Source organism: Lissotriton helveticus, chromosome 9, assembly GCF_964261635.1.
Source record: "Lissotriton helveticus chromosome 9, aLisHel1.1, whole genome shotgun sequence".
In the NCBI taxonomy this organism is placed as follows: Eukaryota; Metazoa; Chordata; class Amphibia; order Caudata; family Salamandridae; genus Lissotriton; species Lissotriton helveticus.
The window spans coordinates 651,872,447-651,896,915 of record NC_136070.1 but is presented as its reverse complement, the minus strand read 5'-3'; the positions used below and the strand labels follow the sequence as shown (position 1 = coordinate 651,896,915).

The 24,469-nt window shown below is 50.1% G+C and overlaps 1 protein-coding gene across 1 annotated transcript in view; it reads right to left on the bottom strand.

Moving 5' to 3' along the window:
* Window positions 1-22,542, bottom strand: part of LOC144782905 (homeobox protein SIX6-like) — a 28,645-nt gene extending 6,103 nt beyond the window's left edge. Inside the window, exons 1-2 of the mRNA XM_078662152.1 lie at window positions 21,729-22,542; window positions 19,920-20,083 (exon numbers count right to left, since the gene is read on the bottom strand). Of these exons, the coding sequence (XP_078518278.1) occupies window positions 19,920-20,083; window positions 21,729-22,091 (527 nt within the window). The 5' untranslated portion in view covers window positions 22,092-22,542. The remainder of the gene's footprint in view (window positions 1-19,919; window positions 20,084-21,728) is intronic.
* Between the last annotated feature and the right edge of the window lie 1,927 nt (window positions 22,543-24,469).

Below are 24,469 nucleotides of genomic sequence, written 5' to 3'. Positions count from 1 at the left end.
TTAAAGAAATTGGCCGATAACAATGGGGGCTACCCCTATCTCCCTTTTTAAAAACCGGCACAATAGTCGACTGTCCCCAGGCCACTGGACAACCTGCACGAGCAGCAGCATTAAAAACTGCCACTAAAATTGGTGCCCAGAAAATCGGCTTTGATTTAAACAGGTCTGGGGGAATCCCATCCGGACCTGGTGCCTTGTGTGCTGTTAAACCTTCTATGGCCTCAATCACCTCCCTGTTATCAAACTTGATGGTTCCTCCACTATCCCCTGTGGCTAACCCCACATTTACGGTGTCCTCTGAACAATACAAAGTTTTAAAATGCCGCTCCCAATCCTCTTTTGCTATACAGCACTCAAGCCCGTCCCCTGGTTCTTCCACCAGAAATGGTTTTTTGACTAGCGCCCACAATCTGGAGCTACAGTTAAGTGTGGATGGATCTAATATCTCACACCATGCTTCTTCTTTCAGGTACTCCTTATGAGCTTTAAGGACAGACTTGTAATCTTTCCGACATGCTCTGACATTCTCCTGAATTCTCGGAGAAGCTGACAGAGCTAGCCTAAGATTACGAGCCGCTTTGGAGCAATCGTGGTTAAACCACCTTGGCCTACCTCTCTCCCCACTATTTTTAACTGGGACCGTTAACAGCTCTGACACCTTCCCCGACAGGTCTTGATAGGCAGTTAGCACCTCCTGCGGATCTGCTCCTTTCCTAATACAGTTAGTGATGTCTTCTGAAAAATTGTCCTCAATGTTCTTATACAGAAGATCAGGGGTTACCATTGACCATTTAAGTCGCCTCCTCCCATCTGTAGTGATCAACCTTCCTTCACTACGAGTTTGTTTTCCTTCGGTGATCCCAAATCCCCTTAGATGAATCACAAGGAAGGATTAAAAAGGGGATAGGCTGTGCATCAGCGATCTCCTGAGTAAGGTAGGGTAATCACTAAGGGACCAATTCTTAAGTTAAATAGTACATTTTGTTGCAGGGTTCATGATCCCTGAGGCAGGGTTTGTGGACCTTAGCATGACTTCAAGGTCCACTAACCCAGTTTTTTGGTCAGTGAACCACCAACAAGTTAGTAGGAGTCTGTTCAACTTTATATAAGACTTGCAGACCCAGAATTGGGCCATTTGTTCAGGTTCTTTTGGTGTGATAGTGAGGCCTGAGCTCTGCGATCCAACTGGAGTCGTTTTCATGAGAGCGATCCTTGCCACCTTTCAAACTGCTGCTGGTAAGTCTACTATGTCGAAAAGGTTGCAGCATTCCAGGCACACCACTGGGACAATTATGCAACATTTTTATACACTGACTTTCCCATAATTTGGAATTGTATGTAGGGGAGAGTCTTGCTGTGGGAAAAGCCAGTGTCTTTGTGAAGTTCCACAGAGAAACCTCTTAATCTAATGCCACAAAAGTATGACAGACTTCTCTTCCTCCTACCACTCTGAAATGTGTTCACTTTGGTTCCTAGCCATTTGCAGATCAAATTTGCAACTATTTCCAGGATGGGGAGAGTTTTATACCAGACTGTGTCTTTAATTTCTTGGTTAGTAGGCATATTTAGCCCCCCCTCCACTCCCACTATTAACTCCCTTAAAACCATTTCACGCTTTTAGGGCGCATGTTTTTCTTGAGGGTCTTCATGAGGTGAGCTAAGTCTCCAAACTCTTCTCAATGGATAAGTTAAACAGTGTCACGTGACTCAGTGACCTGTGAAACGAGGTCCCACAACACTCCCAGAATACTGTCTAGGGCAAATAGGGGGGTGATCGCCTTGTGGCCGCTATGGCCTAAAATAACTTCTTAAGTTTAGTTAATGCGTATTTTAAGGAAGATGTTATATTATTTCCATCATGTTCCTCTTCTACCTGTCCTCTTGCTTGTTTTTCCATGTACATACCCCCTCTTAATTAGACAGACTACCCTTAGGTAGGGAATCAAATCTATTTTGCCCTCACAGACTTGGGTTTATGACCAAATGACCAAAAATAACTGCATTTATACATACTGGGTATTCACAAAACAGATGTGAGTTAATTTACTTATGCCTAATAGTACACCACGACTGGTTACATTCAACAGCCGTAATTCCCCAGCAAAAGAGAGAACGTGGGAATTATAAATGCGGTTATCATTGTGAGTTTTTGAATGTCCACAAAAACGTCAGTTTTTGAAATCTGAGAAAACTGAAAAAAGCTATTTTTTATGGGCCCAAACAGGGTTTCAGAATATTTTATTTTGAGCCAAAGAAATAGAGAGTGTGGACAAATTGATAGCCTTCAATTGCATCTTTAAAGACGTCTGTGCCCCTGGGATCCTTGAGCTCTTTCTTGTTTGAAAAAATCGAAGGAATCAAGAGAGATTAACTGGCTCTGGATGATATTTCTGGTGCTGAGACCCCCCACTCCCAATCCGAAGAGAGCACATTCAGGCCAAGGACCTGTGAGAAGGTTTTGCTCCCTCTTCTGCCTTTCTCTGGTCTGGATGAAATTCTGATCATGGGAAATAAAACACATCCCCAAAAATGAGCACCAGTGCCCACCACCTGCAACCACTGGCTCTTCGAGGAGACATTGGTTGTGGAGTCCCTCAGGGATCATCGCGTCCTCCTCTGCCGTTCACTAGCTATGTGCCGCTGCAAGGTGGATTACAGAGGAAACACGCAGCCGTGGCCCGTCGAGAGAGTTCCGGTGGGGCTGGCAGGCGGGGCGGGAGAGGGTCAGGGTGGGGTTGATAAACACCGGAATATTGATGATTGCAAGTAAGTAAAAAATTAAAATAAAACGAATTTCGTTCCGTGCCCTGTATCTTAAAATACAGGTGTCTCCCCCCCGAGCCACTAGCACCACTTTGAAGGTGGGACTGCTGCTGCTGGTCACTGTGACAGGCCTGGGGGTGCAAGCAGAGCAGGAGACCCTGGCGAGTAGACCGACCTGTGGGTGCTGAGGAGGACCTCGCCACCTATCTGAGAGAGTGACAAGGATTTGGCCATCAGGAGGGGACATCTCTGAGTGGGACACCTGGCGGTGGTCAGAGAGACTGCGGCAGGGCCACATTGATTGGGGGAGGCGGGGGAGGCCGCCGGAGGTTCGAGCCTGCGAGCTGATAAGGTGGGGCTGAGTGGTGGATTGGCGAGCCAGACTGGCGGTCTTCCCCCCTGCCTCCCGACCCACGTGCCTGAACATCTGCTAGACCGTGACTGGCCCCCCCTTCCCCTGTGACACTGCACCCTTGAGAAGGTGCCCGCTTGCGGACGCATTGGGCGGGCAACACACGCACTGTGGGCGACAGGTGACTTGGCCTGCAATACACGTGGGAGTGGAGGCTGCCTAACACCTGAGCCTGCCCGAGCTCACCATGGGTAAGGACAGAGATCCGAAACCGCCATGCCAGGACAAGATGGACCAGTACGCGAAGGTCATCGCCGCCCCCAGGAGGAGCGCCCGGGCACCCGTTCGGATACGGATACCCTCCTCCAGGCAATTCAGGCATCCAGGACAGCGTTAGAAGGCCAGATTGGCGCAGTGGGATCGGAAGTGGCGCTCTTGCGACAGGACCTTTGGAACCTGGCGGGAAGGGTCATGGAGGTAGAGACGCAGTTGGGCGAGACGGAAGACTCGGTCCACGATCTCTGCAAGGGTATGCAGGAACTCCAATCCTCTCATAAGGACCTGCTGTGGAGGGTTGATGATGCGGAAAACAGAGTTTGACGGAACAATCTACGCTTTGTAGGTTTTGGAGAAGGAATTGAAGGGACAAATATGCCGGAATTTCTCGAGGTCTGGCTGCGGAACACCTTCCCGGTGGACAATTCTCTTCCTGTTTTATCATAGAAAGAGCCCACCGGGCGCTACTAGCCGAACAACCGGTGGGCGCACAGCCTAGGCCCATAATAGCGCGTTTCCTAAACTTCTTGGATAGGGACATGATACTTAGAGAGGCTCGGAAACTAGGGGAAATACGGCATGATTATACCCGTATCATAATCTTCCCAGACTACAGTAGGGAGGTGAAAAAACAAAGGCGCACTTTTGACTCCGTTAAAGCTAAATTGAGAGAACGCAAGATACAATACATGTTGCTCTTCCCTGCAAAATTGAAGGTCCTGCTCTTGGGCAAATCCCACTTCTTCCAGATGCTGGAGAAGGCTTGGCAGTGGCTGGAGGAGCGCCCCACCCTGAGGCACCACAGACGGGTGGTAGGGCGCCCTTCAGTGCAGCGGGCCACCGGCCCCTGGACTCGCAGCGCATGCTTCAGCCCCAGCAGACGCGAAAGGGCTGCACCTTGGAAACCACCCCGTATGCCCCGAAGGGTAATGGCAGACAAAGAAGACGCACAGGTGGGTCTCTCGACTCCCGGCTCTCGGTGAGCGCCCATGCGCTCCGTTCCTCTGGACGGCTTCAGCTGGGCAATGACACAGAGAAGGGCGCAGGAACTGAAAGTGGACACTCTTCATCCGAGGGGGAAGAGGTGGTGGGCCCTTCGATACACCCCTTGCCGGCGGAAATATTGGAAATGGAACAGACAACGTTGACTGGGGTGGGAGCATCGCAGAATGAACCCCTGGATTCCAACTCTTGAACAGGGGTCTGCAGGGATGACCATGGTTAGGACTAATTCTGCCGGAGCAGGCAGGCTGGACACGCACACCCACCTTTTGTTCTCATCTTTCTCTGCTGATCTGGCCTCTTTTACTATGTTCCTTTATTCTTTCCTTTCTTGGACTACCATCTTTGATCTAATATTCTTTGGACTTTGTCTTGATGGTGCTGGGAAAGCTGCAGGAGTTTGTATCTGTGGCGTAAGTTGGGCACGGGAGGGCGACAGACCTCCACCTGCCCTAAAGTCTACTCCCTGACATATTGACAGGGAAGAGTCATGGGGGAGGGGGAGGTGGGGTGGGGGGAGAGGGAGGATGCGATAGTTTTCTGGTTGGGAATGTTTTGGGTTATGTGTTGTTTCACTTTTGTTTGGCACACTGACAGCAGGATCACATGGTTAGGCGTATACACTGTCCACCCCCCGCCAGGGATGTACTGGACACACACCACTCCATGGCCTCTGTGACGGTGCATAGAACCCCAGAGGCTGGATTGGTGACCGGCTCCTACAAGGTTCTCACGTGGAACATGAATGGTCTGAAGGCATGTTAGACCTGTCTGCCTCTGTGAGGTCCCTTACCATTATTATTTATTTTGTCTCCCTTAGCCCCTAGTGTTATCAGTTTTTTTTCTGTAATGTCCACCTGGATTTTGCTAGTGTTGTCTGGGGGCTAGGTGTTCCTTGACGCTATTCCTCCATTTTCTCTTTTTGAGGCCTAGCCTACCTCCTGGAAATTGAGGGAAACCAAAGGACCTAAAATGGTGGCCAGCAACTGCCATAACGGTTTACTTAGGGAGGCTGACCCATTGGACCAAGTGAGGAAAGTTCTGGAACCCTCTAGCATGTTCTAGTAGTCAGGGGCTAGCCTATAAAAGGCCAAGTCCAGGGCGGCCATTTTGTAGTACACACTGACCAGCGGAGAGTGTAGTGGTCAAGGACAGGAGGGAGGCAATAAATGAGGAGGACAGCGCTTCAATAGGGAAAGATCGTCCTGTGGGCCGGCTATCGCCCTATACTGATGCTGACCCTCTTGGTTTGACTGAACCCTGACCTGAAGGACCCATAACTAACTTTTAAGCAGGTCCAATAACTCTACCTCACCAAGGTGCTGGAGCGTGAAACTGCCCTAGAGACTGCCAGAAAGTGAGAGTTACGCTTCAAAAGGTGGTTGCCAACTTAAGAGAACTGGAACCTCTCACCGCTTTGCTGTGGGAGTGAGTATCCCCTCTGCCGGAGTGACGTTGTGTGCGAGACATCAGCTGTTAGCCCTGGGTCCGAACCCGACCGCTGTGGTGGAGGCGGGGCTCAGCAGAGGCCGGCTGACAGGAGGAGGAGATCCGTGGTGACGTTGCGAGAGAGGCGGCGTCCGGAACCAGGAAGACCCCTGCGGTGTCGGAGGAGGTGCGCCCGAAGCGAAGGAGGCTGGTCGGAAGAGGCGGAGCCTGTGTCGGAGGGATCGCGGAAGGAGGAACAAGCGCCGCTACGGTCCCGCCGGAGGAGCAACATGAACTGACAGAACCAATCGATGCGAACTCCAGCTGAGTCCTCTCATCGTCGGCGCTTGAACGGGTAACCGGAGCGCGTAGGCAACTCCAGCCGAGTTGTCCCTTCAGTTCGAAGTAAGCTGGGAAATCTGTGGGGAAGCGGGAGGCGGCACAGCTAGTGAACTGTGAACACTGACTCGCCGGACTAAAGAATAACTGCAAATAGACATCCCGGCTTCGGGATATTAACCTTTAGAGTCCTGATTTAACCCACTTGAGAAACCACTGAGGTATTGAGGGTGTGAGAAGGGAAACGGTGCCCCGAGTAAACGAACCCTGGGCACGAGTGCTAAGAACCGGACTACATGGTGAAAGTAACAGCCAGAGATCATTGTACTATTAACTCCTCAGGGCAGTAAATGACCTTTAAGAGCCAGAACGTCCCCAATAAAAGTAGAGCATAAAAGTAGCACTAAGAAAGTGTAATTAATTTGCCTGTCTTCTTTTGGCCGTATAGCTGGCTGTGACCATTGCCAAGAACGCTGCTGGGGGTAGAACTCTGTGGAGCCGTGAGCTTGAGCTAATTTAGACCCTGAGTTTGGATGGGTAACGTACATGTCAGGTTATATAATGTGGTGTATTAATCTTGTACAGTGACCTACCCATTCTGCACTATTTAAGTTGACAAGCAATATTGTTGATATTGATGGTGGTTAATCTCAAATGAAATGTAACCAGAATTAATCTTCACTGAATTGAGAAAGTTGATGAATATTGCTAATTGAATGTGGAAACTTCTTTTGAACTAAATGTATGCGCTAATTTGACTGAAAAGGAACAAAGAGAACTTTTATAAAAGGTACTGGTATTTTTCTAAACTGGTGTGGCGTCCTTTATTTTTAATGGTAAGTCGCTGAGTTATGGTGAGTGGGATTGTAAGCACTACACAAAAGCCTCGGAGTTTAGCTTTGTACACTGTGCCAGGCTACCCTATGTAGACTAGGTTCCCTAGGTCTAACATAATTGGTGGCAGCGGTGGGATACGGGTTTGTGCTTACACCCACTTAGTAGTAACGCAGTGCTTACCACGGGCCTACACCTGGAGTTTTCTCCAAGCGGTCTCCCTAATTACATTTTTTTGCTTTTCCAAATTTACTTTTGGCGGTGGGTGGAGGTGATCCTTGTGTACTGTCCTTACCTACCTCGGAGTGGCTATCCACAACCCCACTGTTAAGATGGAGTTCAATTTTGAAGGGTTGGAGACCTATACTGTGGCGCAACTCAAGGACTTCTGTCAGGAAAGGGGGGTGTTCTACAGGCGAGGGGCCAAGAAAGAGGAGCTCCAAACTAGTCTGAGGGCATGGGTGGAAGCGCACCCAGAGGGAACGGTTGAGGAGGACGAGTCAGAGAAGAACACTGTCATCGAGGTAGATGGGGTGTGCCCACTGGGGGTGGGGGATATGTCAATTAGCCCCAAAGTAACCTCCCGGGAGGGTAGCAGTGTTTCTTCACGAGGGTTAACTGAAACTGAACTAGCTGATCGGAGGGAGGAGAGGCAGTTAAAATGGGAGTTAGCTAGGTTGGAGATGGAGAGGGAGGAAAAGAGGTTAGCTCACGAATTAGTACTCAAGGAGCTGGATCTCAAGGCCCTGCAAATAGGGACTCCCACACCCAACAATGGTGGCAGCGAAACTAAAGAAACCAAGGAGATAACCAGGGAACCCAGACCCTATTTACCAAAGGATGTTGTCGCTAGCTACAGCGCAGGTGATGATATTGCTAAGTGGCTAGCTGCCTATGAGGTCTCCTTAAGAGCCCATGGGATACTGGAAACTCACTGGGGGGGTGGTTTGTATAAGTACATGCCTCCTGCTGGAAGGGATACATTGTTGGCCCTAGAGCAGGAAAAGCAAACCCACTACCCTACCATGAAAGTGGCGCTGATAAGAAAGTTTGGACTAACTCCCGAGAAGTATAGGCAGAAATTTAGGAGTAGCCACAAACTAGGCACACAGAATGGGTGGATTTCCTTGATTACGCAAAAAAGGCCTTGGAGGGTTGGGTGAAAGGCAGTGAGGTAGGGGATTATGAGGGATTATATGACCTCATCCTCAAGGAACACCTACTCGAGAAATGTTTTCCCGAGCTGCGTCAACACCTGGTGGACAGCAAGCTGACCAGCCCCAGGAAGCTTGCTGAGGAGGCGGACATCTGGGCTAGTACCCGGGTGTCCCCAAGGGGGACTGGAGGGGATTCCCAGAAGTCTGGACAGGGCGCTCCCCAGAAGAAAGAGGGGGGGAGATAACAAGAGGGAGTTCTCTAAAGGTCCCCAAAATAACTTTAAGGGAAAAGGATTCACCCCTAGGGCTAACCCACCCCGAAACCCTAATCCTGGCCAAAGCCAGCAGCCAAGGGTTGTCCATTGCTTTGAGTGTGGTGGTGTTGGACAATATAAAGGAGACGTGAGATGCCCAAAAAGACCACCCCCTCCCACTGGAGGAAAGGCCCCGGGAGTAACTAGTGTAGTGCTCGGGGAGGAATTGCCCTTAAATAAGGTAGGGGAGTGGGCGGGTGTCACCTGAGTGTCCCTGGGAGAACGGGAGATGGTTCCAAAGATCCAGTTGCCCGCAAATACTGTGAAGTATGAGCAATGGGTCACCATCAATGGCCAGAGAGGGGAGGCTCTGAGAGACACAGGAGCCAGTATGACTATGGTAAGGAGTCATCTGGTGTTTCCAGAGCAGATGCTTCCAAATGTACTCCACCCCGCCGCGATGGCTGACGGCAGAATGGGTCACTATCCAGTGGCCGAGGTTCCTTTTGAGTGGGAAGGGGTTGCAGGTTCACTTCGAGTTGCTGTAAGCCCTGCCGTGCCTGTCGATTGTCTGCTGGGGAATGACATGGAGCACAATGCTTGGAGGGAGGTGGAATACCGGACTCATTCTGAGATGCTGGGTACACCTGACTGGGCCTGTGTTAGCACAAGGTCCGCGACTACCCGGAGGGGGAGTTCGCTTACGCTGGAGCCTGGAACAATGGCCCAGCCAGCTGCCAGAAAAGAGGAGGACGGTAGGCAGGAGGAGCCTGCCTCAACATCCCCACCTCGTGAGATGGATAGGCCACCTGCGGAGGTGGACCTGGAGTCCACAGAGGAGGATGTTGCCCCCTTGGAGAACCAACCCATCCCTGCTAGTTGGCATGTGGAGGGAGGTCCTACCAGGGAGGAATTCTGCAAGGGTCAGAAGGAGTGTCCTTCTCTTGAGGGACTGAGGCGACAGGCCGAAGCCCAGGCAGCAGGAAACGTTACAGGGCACTACCATATTTACTGGGAGGATGGACTCCTCTACAGTGAACCCAAGGCACCCGTGCACGGTTCATCACGGGCCTTGATGGTCCCTAAACGTTATCAAGCCTTTCTTTTAGAACTGGCTCATGAGATACCCTTGGCAGGACACTTGGGTCAGGACAAGACCTTTGCCCGGCTTGTCCCCCACTTTTATTGGCCTCAGATGAGGGTGGCGTCCGATACCTATTGTCGGACATGTGTGTCTTGCCAAGCCAGTGGGAAAACAGGGGTGAAGCTGAAAGCTCCCCTGGAACCACTTCCTGTTGTTAGCACCCCCTTTGAAAGGGTGGGCATCGACATTGTGGGGCCATTGGATCCACCAACTTCAGCTGGTCACAGGTTTATCCTGGTTCTGGTGGATCATGCCACACGGTACCCAGAGGCAATTCCTCTGAGGACCATTACTGCACCGGTAGTGGCAAGGGCCCTGATGGGGATCTTTACCCGAGTGGGCTTCCCCAAGGAGGTTGTGTCCGACAGGGGGACCAACTTCCTGTCAGCTTACATGCGGGCTATGTGGAAGGAGTGTGGAGTGACCTATCGGTTCACCACTCCCTATCACCCACAGGCCAATGGCCTCGTGGAAAGGTTCAACAAGACCTTGAAGGGCATGATAAGGAGTCTGCCTGAGAGCCTGCGGAGGAAATGGGACGACCTCCTACCCTGCCTATTGTTTTCTTACAGGGAAGTGCCACAAAAGGGAGTGGGCTTCAGCCCCTTCGAGCTTTTGTATGGGCACCCTGTACGTGGACCTCTCAGCCTGGTGAAAGACGGATGGGAACAGACTCCCAGGCAGCTTCCCCAGGATGTGGTGAGCTACATGCTGGCCTTCCGGAGCCAAATGGCTAAGTTGTGGAAGCAAGCTTCTGACAACTTGGAAGCCAGCCAGGCAGTAATGAAGGAGTGGTATGACCACAACGCTCACCCGGTGGAGTTGGAGCCTGGCCAGAAAGTGTGGGTGATGGAACCTGGGGAGCTAAGTGCCCTCCAGGATCGCTGGACAGGCCCCTTTGAGGTGATGGAGAGAAAGGGTAAGTCCACTTACTTAGTGGATCTTAAGACCCCCCGACAGCCCCTACGGGTGCTGCATGCCAATCGCCTCAAACCACACCACGAGAGGCCCGAGGTTACCTTAATGATGGTGACTGATGGAGCAGAGGAAGAGGAAAGCGAGCCTCTCCCTGATCTTTTTTCATCTCAGGAAAAGGATGGGTCGGTGGAGGGAGTGATTCTCTCCCCATCCCTAACTCCTGAACAGCAGAGGGATTGCCGCCAGGTCCTGGAGCAATTTCCCTCGCTGTTCTCCCTTGTCCCGGGAAGAACCCATCTGTGTACCCATGATGTGGACACAGGAGACAGCCCACCTGTGAAGTCTAAAATCTACCGGCTGTCAGACAAGGTGAAGGCCAGCATCCATAGTGAGGTCGCTAAGATGCTGGAGCTAGGAGTGATTGAACCTTCTAGTAGCCCCTGGTCCAGTCCGGTGGTTCTGGTACCTAAAGCTGCCCCGCCGGGCACCACTGCAGAACTGAGGTTCTGTGTGAATTACCGGGGACTAAATTCAGTAACAAAGACTGATGCTCATCCGATCCCGAGGGCGGATGAACTCATTGACCGGCTGGGAGCTGCCCAATACTTGAGTACCTTTGACCTTACTTCGGGGTACTGGCAGATCTCCCTTACAGATGGAGCAAAGGAAAGGTCAGCCTTTTCCACGCCTGAGGGTCACTACCAGTTCTGTGTGATGCCCTTTGGGCTCAAGAACGCTCCTGCCACTTTTCAGAGGCTGGTGAACGAGGTCCTCTCTGGAATGGAGACTTTCGCGGCTGCTTATCTGGATGACATTGCTGTCTTCAGCAGCAGTTGGGAGGATCATTTGCAGCATTTGCAAGCTGTTCTCCAGGCCCTGAAACAGGCTGGCTTGACCATCAAGGCCAGCAAATGTCAGATTGGGCAGGGGTCGGTGGTGTACCTAGGCCACTTGGTGGGCAGGGGAACGGTGCAGCCCCTACAGGCGAAGATCGAGGCTATCATGGCCTGGGAGCCCCCCAAGACCCAAACCGAGGTCCGAGCCTTCCTGGGCCTCACTGGATACTACCGTCGTTTTGTGAAGGGGTATGGCACCATTGTGGCACCCCTCACTGAACTTACATCCAAGAAACAACCCCGACGGGTAGTTTGGACAGAGGCTTGTCAGCGAGCCTTCGTCACCTTGAAACAAGCAATGTGTACTGCTCCAATCCTCAGAACCCCTGATTCCTCAAGAGAATTCATTGTCCAGACGGACGCATCGGAACATGGCATTGGGGCAGTGTTATCGCAACTCAATGACGAGGGCTTGGATCAACCTCTGGTCTTCCTGTCCAGGAGACTGCTTCCCAGGGAACAGAAGTGGAGTGCAATTGAAAGGGAAGCCTTTGCGGTGGTCTGGGCTCTGAAGAAGCTGCGCCCATACTTGTTTGGTTCACACTTCCTGGTTCGGACCGACCACCGGCCCCTTCGTTGGCTGATGCAAATGAAGGGGGAGAATCCCAAGTTGTTGAGATGGTCCATCACCCTACAGGGAATGGACTTCCGGGTGGAACATCGGCCTGGAGTGGACCACGCCAATGCAGACGGTCTCTCAAGGTATTTCCTCCTTAGTGATGAGAACTCCCAAGGGGTTGGGTAGCTCTCCCCACTTTCAGCTGGGGGGGACGCGTGTTAGACCTGTCTGCCTCTGTGAGTTCCCTTACCATTATTATTTATTTTGTCTCCCTTAACCCCTAGTGTTATCAGTTTTTTTTTTGTAATGTCCACCTGGATTTTGCTAGTGTTGTCTGGGGGCTAGGTGTTCCTTGACGCTATTCCTCCATTTTCTCTTTTTGAGGCCTAGCCTACCTCCTGGAAATTGAGGGAAACCAAAGGACCTAAAATGGTGGCCAGCAACTGCCATAACGGTTTACTTAGGGAGGCTGACCCATTGGGCCAAGTGAGGAAAGTTCTGGAACCCTCAAGCATGTTCTAGTAGTCAGGGGCTAGCCTATAAAAGGCCAAGTCCAGGGCGGCCATTTTGTAGTACACACTGACCAGCGGAGAGTGTAGTGGTCAAGGACAGGAGGGAGGCAACTAAATGAGGAGGACAGCGCTTCAATAGGGAAAGATCGTCCGGTGGGCCGGCTATCGCCCTATACTGATGCTGACCCTCTTGGTTTGACTGAACCCTGACCTGAAGGACCCATAACTAACTTTTAAGCAGGTCCAATAACTCTACCTCACCAAGGTGCTGGAGCGTGAAACTGCCCTAGAGACTGCCAGAAAGTGAGAGTTACGCTTCAAAAGGTGGTTGCCAACTTAAGAGAACTGGAACCTCTCACCGCTTTGCTGTGGGAGTGAGTATCCCCTCTGCGGGAGTGACGTTGTGTGCGAGACATCAGCTGTCAGCCCTGGGTCCGAACCCGACCGCTGTGGTGGAGGCGGGGCTCAGCAGAGGCCGGCTGACAGGAGGAGGAGATCCGCGGTGACGCTGCGAGAGAGGCGGCGTCCGGAACCAGGAAGACCCCTGCGGCGTCGGAGGAGGTGCGCCCGAAGCGAAGGAGGCTGGTCGGAAAAGGCGGAGCCTGTGTCGGAGGGATCGCGTAAGGAGGAACAAGCGCCGCTACGGTCCCGCCAGAGGAGCAACATGAACTGACAGAACCAATCGATGCGAACTCCAGCTGAGTCCTCTCATCGTCGGCGCTTGAACGGGTAACCGGAGCGCGTAGGCAACTCCAGCCGAGTTGTCCCTTCAGTTCGAAGTAAGCTGGGAAGTCTGTGGGGAAGCGGGAGGCAGCACAGCAAGTGAACTGTGAACACTGACTCGCCGGACTAAAGAATAACTGCAAATAGACATCCCGGCTTCGGGACATTAACCTTTAGAGTCCTGATTTAACCCACTTGAGAAACCACTGAGGTATTGAGGGTCTGAGAAGGGAAACGGTGCCCCGAGTAAACGAACCCTGGGCACGAGTGCTAAGAACAGGGTGAAAGTAACAGCCAGAGATCATTGTACTATTAACTCCTCAGGGCAGTAAATGACCTTTAAGAGCCAGAACGTCCCCAATAGAAGTAGAGCATAAAAGTAGCACTAAGAAAGTGTAATTAATTTGCCTGTCTTCTTTTGGCCGTATAGCTGGCTGTGACCATTGCCAAGAACGCTGCTGGGGGTAGAACTCTGTGGAGCCGTGAGCTCGAGCTAATTTAGACCCTGAGTTCAGATGGGTAACGTACATGTCAGGTTATATAATGTGGTGCATTAATCTTGTACAGTGACCTACCCATTCTGCACTGTTTAAGTTGACAAGCAATATTGTTGATATTGATGGTGGTTAATCTCAAATGAAATGTAACCAGAATTAATCTTCACTGAATTGAGAAAGTTGATGAATATTGCTAATTGAATGTGGAAACTTCTTTTGAACTAAATGTATGCACTAATTTGACTGAAAAGGAACAAAGAGAACTTTTATAAAAGGTACTGGTATTTTTCTAAACTGGTGTGGCGTCCTTTATTTTTAATGGTAAGTCGCTGAGTTATGGTGAGTGGGATTGTAAGCACTACACAAAAGCCTCGGAGTTTAGCTTTGTACACTGTGCCAGGCTACCCTATGTAGACTAGGTTCCCTAGGTCTAACAAGGCACATATTAAACGGTTACACCCTGATATAGTCCTCTTCCAGGAGAACCACCTTAAAGGAACGACGTGCGGGTTTCTGGCAAGGGGAGCTTATAAGATGCTGGCACATGCAGGTTACACGGCGGGCTCCCGGGGGGTGGTGATCCTGATTAAAAAATCCCTGCCTTTTACGGTGACCCGGACCTGGACGGATCCCCAGGGGACTTATGTGGGGGCGTCAGGAACATGGGGGAGGGAGAGGGTCACGATAGCCTCAGTCTACGCCCCCCCCCCCCGAAACTCCAAGCCAGCACTCTCTCCGAATTGGCGGATTGGCCAGAGTCCTGATAGATACATCGGACACGCTACACATCATTGGTGGGGACTTTAATGACATTATGTCCACCCCCATGGACCGCTCGGGGACCCGCGAAGATGGCTCCTTCACCACACCTTTGGCCAGGGCTAAGACCACACCAGGCCTGACAGACGTGTGGCGACGACTGCACCCGACTACCAGAAGCTACTCATATTACTCTGGGGCACACAGGGTATACTCCAGACTGGACTATGTCTTCCTCCGCAGACATGCACTTGGTACTGACGACAAAGCAGAGTATCTGGCAAGGGGCCTTTCGGACCATTCGCCCCTCTTAGTCCGGCTGGGTGGGAGGCCTCGGGCCAGTGGTGGGGGTTGGAGGCTGACGCCATGAGATCTACAGAATAGTGAGATAGTACAGGGCCTTAGGGCTGACACAAAGGTGTACTTTGCAGAAAACGTGGGCTCGGTGCACTCCGGAGTGACCGTATGGGAGGCCTATAAGACTGTACTCCGCGACATGGCTCAAAATCGAATATCCTGGGGGAAACGGTGAGCCCAGGAGGAGCTTAATACCCTGGAAACCCAAATACTCTACTTAGAACAGCGGTATGTGTCGGGACGCGACCCTCAGGTGCTTCAGCGCCTGACGGATACCCAACAACAATATAAAGACTTAGTGACGAATGAAGCCAAGGCTCAAGTCCTTGCGACCCTACACAGGATATATGACGTTGAGGACAAGTCTGTGAAATTGCTGCCCTGGCTAAGCCGTAGGGGAAGGGATGCCAGGTGGATTGAAGGGGTGATAGATGGCCGGGGACAACTGCAGAGGGAAGATGCCCAGATCGTCCTGACGTTTGCTTCTTACTTTTGGGACTTTTACAGAGCCTGGGAATTGGGTGGACCGGAAAAAATCATGGACTACCTGTCTACTGTTCAAACCTCGGTCTTAATGGACGAGGACAAGGAGACCCTTGAAACCAAAATAACAGCCACAGAAATCAGGGAGGCAATAGCCAGACTCCGGCCAGGGAAGTCGCCGGGCCCAAACGGGCTCCCGGCGGAATTCTTTACAAAAAAGGTGTAGATCTGTTGACGCCCCACCTCCTGGCACGCTTTAAAGACGCGGCCCAGGAGGGTCTCCTCCCATCAGACCTGCGGATGGCCACGATCGTACCTATAAACAAACAAGGCAAATTTCCTGAGGACTGTGCGACTTATAGACCAATCTCCCTCCTAAATGCGGAGACTAAGCTCTTGGTGACGGTCTTAGCCTTTTGCCTGAGTCAGATGATTTCAAGCCTGGTCCATCAGGACCAGACGGGATTCCTGACGGACAGAGCGACTAGGAAACATGTACGGAGAACGCATAACTGGCTTATGGAGATGAAAGGACGGGAGGAGCTGCATATGTTTCTCTCTCTTGACGCTGAAAAAGCGTTTGACGCTGTACACTGGCCCTTCTTGGAGGCGGGGATGGTCAAATTCGGCATTGGCCCCAACTTTAGGAAGTGGGTGGGACTACTATATGCTGATCCTAGAGCCCGGGTGAAGGTGAACGGGATCCTGTCTGAAGATTTCCCTATCAGGAGGGGGACCCGACAGGGATGCTCCCTGTCCCCACTCCTATTCGCCCTCACTATTGAAGTGGTGGCATGTGAGGTCCGGCAGGCGAACGAGATACTGGGATTTCATATATCACAGGCCAACGTGCAGGAGGAAAAAATGTTGCTGTATGCGGTTGATATTCTTCTGTATGTGGCCCATCCGGCGACCACAGTCCATGCATTGTTCAAGCTCCTGGGTAGGTATGGTTCCTTCTCGTGGTACACGATTACCTGGCACAAATTGGTCCTGTATAGCCCATGTGGAGAGGAGGAGTGGCCCCCTCTGCCCGCCGCCCTCCAAGTTATCCAGACGGGGTTCACATACTTGGGGATTCATCTGACCACGGACCGACACGTCTCCTATCAAAAAAACATCCAACGGGTGATTAGGAACTTTACAGATGATGCTCTTAGATGGAAGGACCTCCCTCTCACGATCTTAGGCCGGGCGGCAATGTTTAAGATGATCACAATGCCACGCTTCCTATCTGCCTTACAGAATGAGTATTTCCCCCCCCCCCGACAAACGTTCAAGGCGATAAATGCGGAACTACGCTCTCTGCTGTGGTTAGGGAAACAACCGAGAATGGTCCTAGATACGTTACAGAGAAATCAGTACAATGGGGGGATTTCATTGCCAGATATAGCAGCTTATTACTGGGCTGAACACTTGGCACCGATAAACGAATGGCTCCATGCACCTGCGGATCACCCGACGTATAGGCTAGAAAGAGACACCATGGCTCGCCGCACTAGTCTCCACTACTTGTACGGGGGGCTGGGAGGAGGCGATTACTCCCGGCTATGCAGATAACCATAGAGGTCTGGGACAGGGCGACCAAGATGATGGGGTGGTCTCATAGACCCACCAAGAAGACACCGATATGGACCTGTACATGGCTAAAGAAGCTTCACAAACTCACAGGTTTTAGGGGATGGGACAATATCGGGATCTCCGTGTTGGGGGACCTGGTAGCGAAAGGAAAATTCAAACCCTATGGGTCCCTGGCGGCGGAATATGGCCTACGCCCTACTCAGTTTCTCAAATACACGCAACTGCGCCATGCATGGAGGGCTGAGACGGCGCTTACCTCTACGTTGCCAGAATATGGCCCGCTGGAGGGTCGTCTGTTGCAAGAACGAGTACCCAGTAAACTAGTGTCACTGACGTATAAGACCCTGAATAATAACACGCCGGTCAGATGAGGGAAACTGAGAGCAATGTTGGAACAGGACTTGGGCGGGATGGACACAGTAGATTGGGAAGCAGCCTTGATGCATCACAGAGAAGTCGCGATTAAATCCCGACTGTGACTCATACAAAATAAGATACTACATAGGATATATTATGATAGAGCCAGACTGCACCGCATGGGTCGCGCTACTGACTCGTGCTGTCTCAGATGTTGACACCCGCAGGGGACCTTCTACCACGTTATATGGGACTGCCCTGTTATCCACAACTATTGGACACACATACTGGGGGAATTGAGTGAGGTGCTAGAGGCGGAGCTCCCAATGGACCCAAAATTCATTTTACTTGTGATAACAACTGATATAGATTTGAGCCGACCACATCTGATCTTTGCGATGCTGGCTCTGGGGGTGATGAAACGGGAGGTGGCGCGAGCATGAGGAGAACCAGCGCCTCCCCCGGTTGGGGAATGGAGGAGGGGGATGGATATGTACATGGCGGCCGAAAGAGTAACGTACAAAGCTAGAGGATGGCCCCGAAAATTCCGTAGAGTGTGTGGAAAATGAAGAAGGTACCATAGTCTTGATGGGGGTCTGGGGCCAGATTGACGCACTAAGAGTCTTGAAGGATGAGGTTGGGTTGCGGGTGGGCGGGGGACGAGGGTTGGGGACGAATATTGTGGAGAATTGTTGGGGGATAATAGAGTATGGCAGAACTATGCCCTGTAAGAAATGGCTAGATCTTGTGGAATTGATGCTCATGATGACGTACTTGTGGATGGTGGGTGGGGGAGGGGGGAGCGCCTGGGTGAGGGGTTAACCATCTGTGACTTGTCAGTGGTGCTACTGTTGGTTGAAAATGCAAATAAAATATATATTTTTTTAACTTTCAATGACACCGAACCTACGATCTGTCTGTTTGAGCACCTCTAATCTAATCTCCATCATATAGGAAAAGTTGCTGCAGTAGCCTTGCCTTAGGTATCCCATGGGTAAAATTGCGGAATGCCCATGAAGAGGCAATGCTCCATGACACTATTTTAAGGCATTTCTGGAAGGTTTTGAAAATAAGGGGCATACGTATAAGCAAGTGGCGGAGTGAGGTGTTAGCTGTCATGGCTTAATGCCTCACTCCGCCACTTCAGAAACGCAGGGCTGCACCATATTTACAAGAATATGGTGCAGCCTTGCGTTTCCCCCTGCACTGGCGCTACACTTAACAGTGTAGCGCCAGGGTGTGTGCGTGCAGGGCAAGATTGTTTATGTACAGGAAGGTCCCCCTTCCTGCACATGAACAATCTTGAAAGGCCATTTTGTCACTTGTTATCCAAGTTAAGACCAGTGGATTAACACGGCCTTGTAAACAAGGTGAAGCACCTAACACCACTGAAACGTCACAAAAAATGATGTTCCCATGACGATAGGGGCTCGTACATATGCCCCTCAGTTTGTTCAGGGAATATTATGCTCTGGTTCGAGAGTGGCATTATGTTGGACTGTTGCAGGACCTGGCAGTGAATGCGAGTACATTTCCTCTCTATCTTACAGGAATAGGCCTCTTTTTCCCACTTTCCCTCACCCCGCATGTTGTTACAACGCGGTTGTTACAACAATCGTGTTGTAACAATGCACACCATTACCCCGCAAGTTGTAACAACGAATTGCGGTGGGGGGGCGCTGGATGTTGGAATAGTATAACTTACTATTCCAACTCCAGTTTGTGTGGACAGTACAGAAGGTGTTGGATTTTAAATACAACACCTTCTCCCCCCTCTGCAAGTGGTTGTAATGACTTGCGGGGTGAGAGATGCGTCGTAAGGAGTGTTTACCATCTTTCAGTGCTTAATTTGAGCCTGTGGTTTCCAGTGCCCGGCACCGGCACTTTATTGCCTAGACCAGCACTTATGGCAGTCTGCTGATATGGTGGCCCTGTCTAATTTGGAGATGGGCACAACAACAGTTTTTTTTACTAATTAAATATACATTGAAAATGATTAACACCTGCCACCAAAGCCATTCTTATAGCTTTGAGGGACTGGAATAGTCAGAATTGCCACATTTATAGGAGTGTGGTGGTTAGTTGCTGGTTGTTATTATAATTGGCAGTGCTGGCAGTGGCAAAGGGTAATACAAGCGGAAGCGGTCTCCTGACGCGAGCCCTGGCACGTATAGTTTTTTTTTTTTTACAAATTAAGCACTGATCTTGGACTTTTGTGCAATGAGGCAAGCCCTCCTTGGATATATGTAGTATAATGCCTAAAAGTCGATAACATAATTTAAAAAAATAAGGGGGAGAGGAAAAGGGAAAGGGAAGGGAAGGGAAGGGAAGGGAAGGAAAAGGTAAGGGGAAGGCGACGAGGAAGAAAAGGAAGAAAGGGAACGTAAGAGAAGAGGAGAGGGGCGCAGAGCAGAGCTTGCCCATGTAGAAGCCATTACGCCGCATTAATGTTGGAACCTGATTGGCTAAGTAACCGAAATGGTGCAGAGCTGGTGATGGTGTGAAGGGAAGCAGAGGCCCTGGTTTGGGCAGTTGCTACCTTCATGGTCAATGTCTACCTCATTATGGCCTGTTGAAGCCGCCCGCTCCCATGCATCAATCTTCATTCCAGCATCCTTCGAGTCCGCCTTCTACATTAAATTGTCCGCCCTCGTCCCACCAGACAGATCCTCAAACCCGGCCATTCAGGCCGACTCGTTCGCTTTCTCTTGCATGCATTTGCTCTCACCGGTTTTTGGCCGAAGCTGCCCGGTCTCTCTGGCGTCGATTCTTGAACCAATTTCCCACCTGGGTGGGGGTGAGGCCTGTCGCTTGCGCTAGGTGCCGCTTCCGGGAAGGGTTGGGGTATGGGTCCTGCAGGTACCACTCACGCAGTAGGTTACGTGTTCTTTCCTAGGACAAGAAAGCAGTAAAAGCAAAGCAAAGTTAGAAAGGGGGTTCTTTGTGTGAGAGCCCCGGGCCCCAGGGATGTGCTGTCCAGAAGAGGCGTTTATGGCTACCAGTGCATGCTGGTCTGCGAACCGCCCACAGCACCATGCCTGTTACAAGAGCTTCCTTTCCCTCTAAGGCCTTTACTGGAGGTATTTGTCCTGCTTCCTCTTGTTTTGTCTCTATGGTCATCAGAAGGGTGATGCCTTTCTACTGAATGCATCTCTATGGCTATTAGAGAAAGCCCATCTGCCTTTCAAGGCTTCTTTATTAGTGGAGCCCCATCTCGCCTTGAGCGCCTCGCTCTGGTTACTTAGGGGGCTCCCTGTGTGCCTATTGAGGTTATTAGAGGTACTTCATGACACTTGGAGCTTCTCTGTATGATCATCCTGCCACTGAGGCAGCACTGCTTCCCCTGGCCTCACTATGGCTGTTAAAGGAGCTCCCTAAGAAGCCACTGCCTGCTTCTCCACTCTTTTTGGAAAAACTCCATGTATTGCTCCCTCCTACCTCCCTATAGCTTTTAGAAGAGAGCCATGCTCTCCTACCTCCTGCCTCAGCTGTACTATGGGATACAGAGGCTAGAAATATCGTAATACATTAATATCGTGGACGGAATATCAAGGGATAAAAAAAATCGAAAGGTAAGTGCATACAGAGGAAGTATAGGTTTACTATTCTTAACTCCACATCTATGCACCATGAATTCATATATATTCTGGTGGTAGCCACTCTGTAGCTATAGTTAGGGGGACCAGAGAGATAGGGATATTGTCCCTTAATAACTTAGCACACATTTGGCGAATGTTTGGTCAAGGTGTGCAAAGAAAAAGAAGGGGCCCAAAATGTGCATAAAATCCTATGCATTTTACACAGACTTCTATATTTTATGTAGTGGGAAAACCATCAGCCTGATTTTTGCTAAATTTGGTAGAATTATATATTATGGTGCACAGAAGATTCTTTGAGGTACCTCAGGTTGGTGGGGTAAGTATGTTATTTGTTTTAAATGTTTTTAATTTAGCTATACCTGTGCGCAACTAAACTGTATGCCTCTCCACTGTATAGTACTCCATTTTACTTCCATTCCAGTGTGCACTATTTCACTTTCTGCCACTCCAAGGTACGAGAGTCCAGTGTATGCTACTCAAGAGTATGCTATTGCAGTATACAATGTTCCAATATATGCTCCTACAATGTACAACACTCCAGTCTATAGCACTCCACTGTAAGCCAGTACAGCGGACGCAAAAAGACTCTGCAATATTTACAAAATGTAACTCTATTTCATCACACTCCACTCTATGCTATCCCACTATATTCCACTGTAGTGCACACTACTACACTGTATACACTCTATATCCCTCCAATATACGCCACTGCAATGTATCCTAATTCATTCTATGCCACTTTACTGTATGCCATTCCATCAAAATGAAGAGGTAGATGGACCAGTAGAAGAAGCAGGACCATTTATGGCAGGCCAATGCCATTCAAGGGCCAGCATAGGGCCAGCATAGGGCAAGGTCAGCCATGTCAGGCTGGCATGCCAACCTAAGCCCTACTTATCGATTAGGCCACCTCTGCCCCAATTTGCCTAATCACTCACCTTGAAGCAGGAGGACTTTTGCTCCTGGTCTTGAGGAAGACTTGCCTCCACAGGCGCTCTCTTCCTGCCTGCCAGCTTTTCCAGTGCCCCGAGCCAATTGCCCCACCTCGGTTCGGCCCCAGTCTGCAGCGCGGGCTCATCTCGGAAAGGGCATGGGGCGGCAAGGAGATGGTGTGACATGCCAGGGGCTCCACAGACTGGCCGCACCAAGTGGCCATTGGTGACCAGCGCGGGTGGCAGTGACCACAAGAAGCGTGCCAGGCGTTCAAACTCCCCGCTCTCCTGCAGCACCTGGCAGACACGGGCCACCTGCCGGGGCGTGAAGAGGGCCATCCCCACAGGGGGCAGCATCATGTGGTTCATGAGCGGGCAAGATACCTGTAATGACTGTAAGCTTAGTCTGCGTGGAGGAAAGATGGCGACCAAGCCTGGCCAATCCTGGGCTCTCAAGAAGTTGATCTCCCAAAGTGAGGGTTGGAAATCATTGCTCTCATCATAACAAACAAGATGTCTTGCCACCTTCTAAGAAAGGCTTACTGAGCACTGACAAACCAAGCAAGCTCCTGAAAGGTCAAACGTTTGCAGAAGAGAAAAGGCCCTGCTGAGTGTCAACAGCAAACCAAGGAGTCATTTGGGCGCCGTCGAAGTTGTTTTCAAGACCATCAGCCGGAAGAATGCCAGAATCTTTCTTGTACAGGAAGCTTGGATCTAGAAATGCCTGACACGTGCACTGGCACTGAATATTAAATGGTGCAGTCGGAAATCAGTCAGTGTTTCCGCAGTGTCGACACTTGATAATGCATGGCAATGATTTACCATCAAGTACTAAGTCTCCAGGCCAGAACAGGCTGAGGTGCACCGCAGGAAGCGGTGAGTCCCACCACGCACAGGGTTGGAACTCAGCGGTGTATCCGTAGTGTCGGTGGCCGGGCTTGGGAAGTGAGTGAGGCTGATCCCGGAGTGACCTGGATTTATAGACAAGCCGTCCTAATTAGCAGCTCGTTACTCTGTTATTCTATTGGATTTTCCCCAGGGGGCGGGCGTAATTGATGCTGGGACCATCCCCCATGAAATCTCCTCCTGGAAGGCGGAGAGGCTTAGGGCCCAGGGATAATGCAATGTGTCATCTCAGTGTATCGTGCTGTGGCGTGTTCATGGCCAGCTTTAGGGTGGTGCGGCTGGTGCGGCTGGTGCAGTCGCACCTGGCACTGACTTTGCTGTGTGGCGCTGTGTTTAAAAATAACTATTGGTTTGAAAGCATGTGAACTTACTTGTGCGGCCAAACGTTTTCAGGCAACAATAAAAAAAAGTCAAGATAACGCTGGTAATTAATGTTGCTATTGGTGAAAAATCAAAAATTGTGTTTAGTTGCAGTTTTGACTCATCATAAAGCAGCACAGAGTGTTATGTGCCTCCTGCAAAGAATGTGTACCATGCAGATCACAGAGCTGATTGAAAGTGAACAATGAGTGGTGCTATAAAAAAAAATGAAATGAATGCCTGGGAGGGGCTATAGAGAGATGAGGGGCCTTGTTGGAGAGTGGTAGTGAGATAATTCATGGAGAAGAGGAACCAAAAACGACTGTCGCACCAGGCGCCACCAGCGCTAAAGCCGGCCTTGGGTGTGTTGGTGACTATAGAGAGAGTAACTTAATGGCGCACCTGTGGCTCCACGTATATATGAATTTTGAAAAAAAACGTGATGCAATTTTTAAATATTTTATCCGAACTGGCATTTTTTTTGTACATTTAAGTTACTTTAAGGTGTTATGGTCTGTGTCCATTGTAACTATAACTCCCATTTAAACGTATTTTTGTTTCCAATAAAGTTTCTTATTTCCAATGAATGTTGTTTGATGAGTAAGTAGAATTATATCCCAGCCAGTACGGAGTTGTACCATCAGAATATGAATTATTAAGACATTTCTTGAGTTGTGTACATATCCTTGTGGTATATACTTTTGTTCTAAATATATATACCTTCTATTATGATGTTTTCACTTTGTATATGTTTCGTTAAAGTTATTTAGTGCGGAAAGTGGACAAACGCACGATTGATTCTGCATTTTTGTTATTGTGAATGTGATTTTATTGACCTTTAAAATAATTAGTCTGCATGAAATTACAGGTTAATCGAGTGACTATAAAGTCATTTGCTGTCACAGGTGATACCAAAGTAGATTTCATACCCCCTCAGTTACAACACGCCATGAAGGTCAGAAGGTACACAACTGTTTTCAGGATGTACACAACATGTTGCGTTACAGATATTCTCCGAATGTGACTTTGTTTAGTCTGGGCGCACCAGAAATATAGATGTCATAAACTTTTTATCTCAATAACAGTGTACCTATTATCACCACTTTTAAAACGTGCAGCAGGTCAAATTACACCACATGAACATACCTTGGGGCATATTTACAAGAACATGTCAGAGCGCGGAGCTGCACCAAATTTGTCAGCTCCACGCTCCAACATTTTCAAAACACAGGGATGCGCTGTATTTACCACAATATGGTGCACCCTTGCATTTCCCTTAGCACTGGTGCTAAATTTAGTTGCCTTGCACCAACGCAGGCACCCTTGCACCACAGGGAATGTTTGTTAATGTGCAGGAAGGTGTCCCTTCCTGCACATAAACAATCCACATTGGCTATTTGTTAATAATTATTCAATGATTTGTTTTTTGTGCAGGAAGCGAAACCTTCCTGCACATAAAGAATCATTAATGGCCTTTTGCT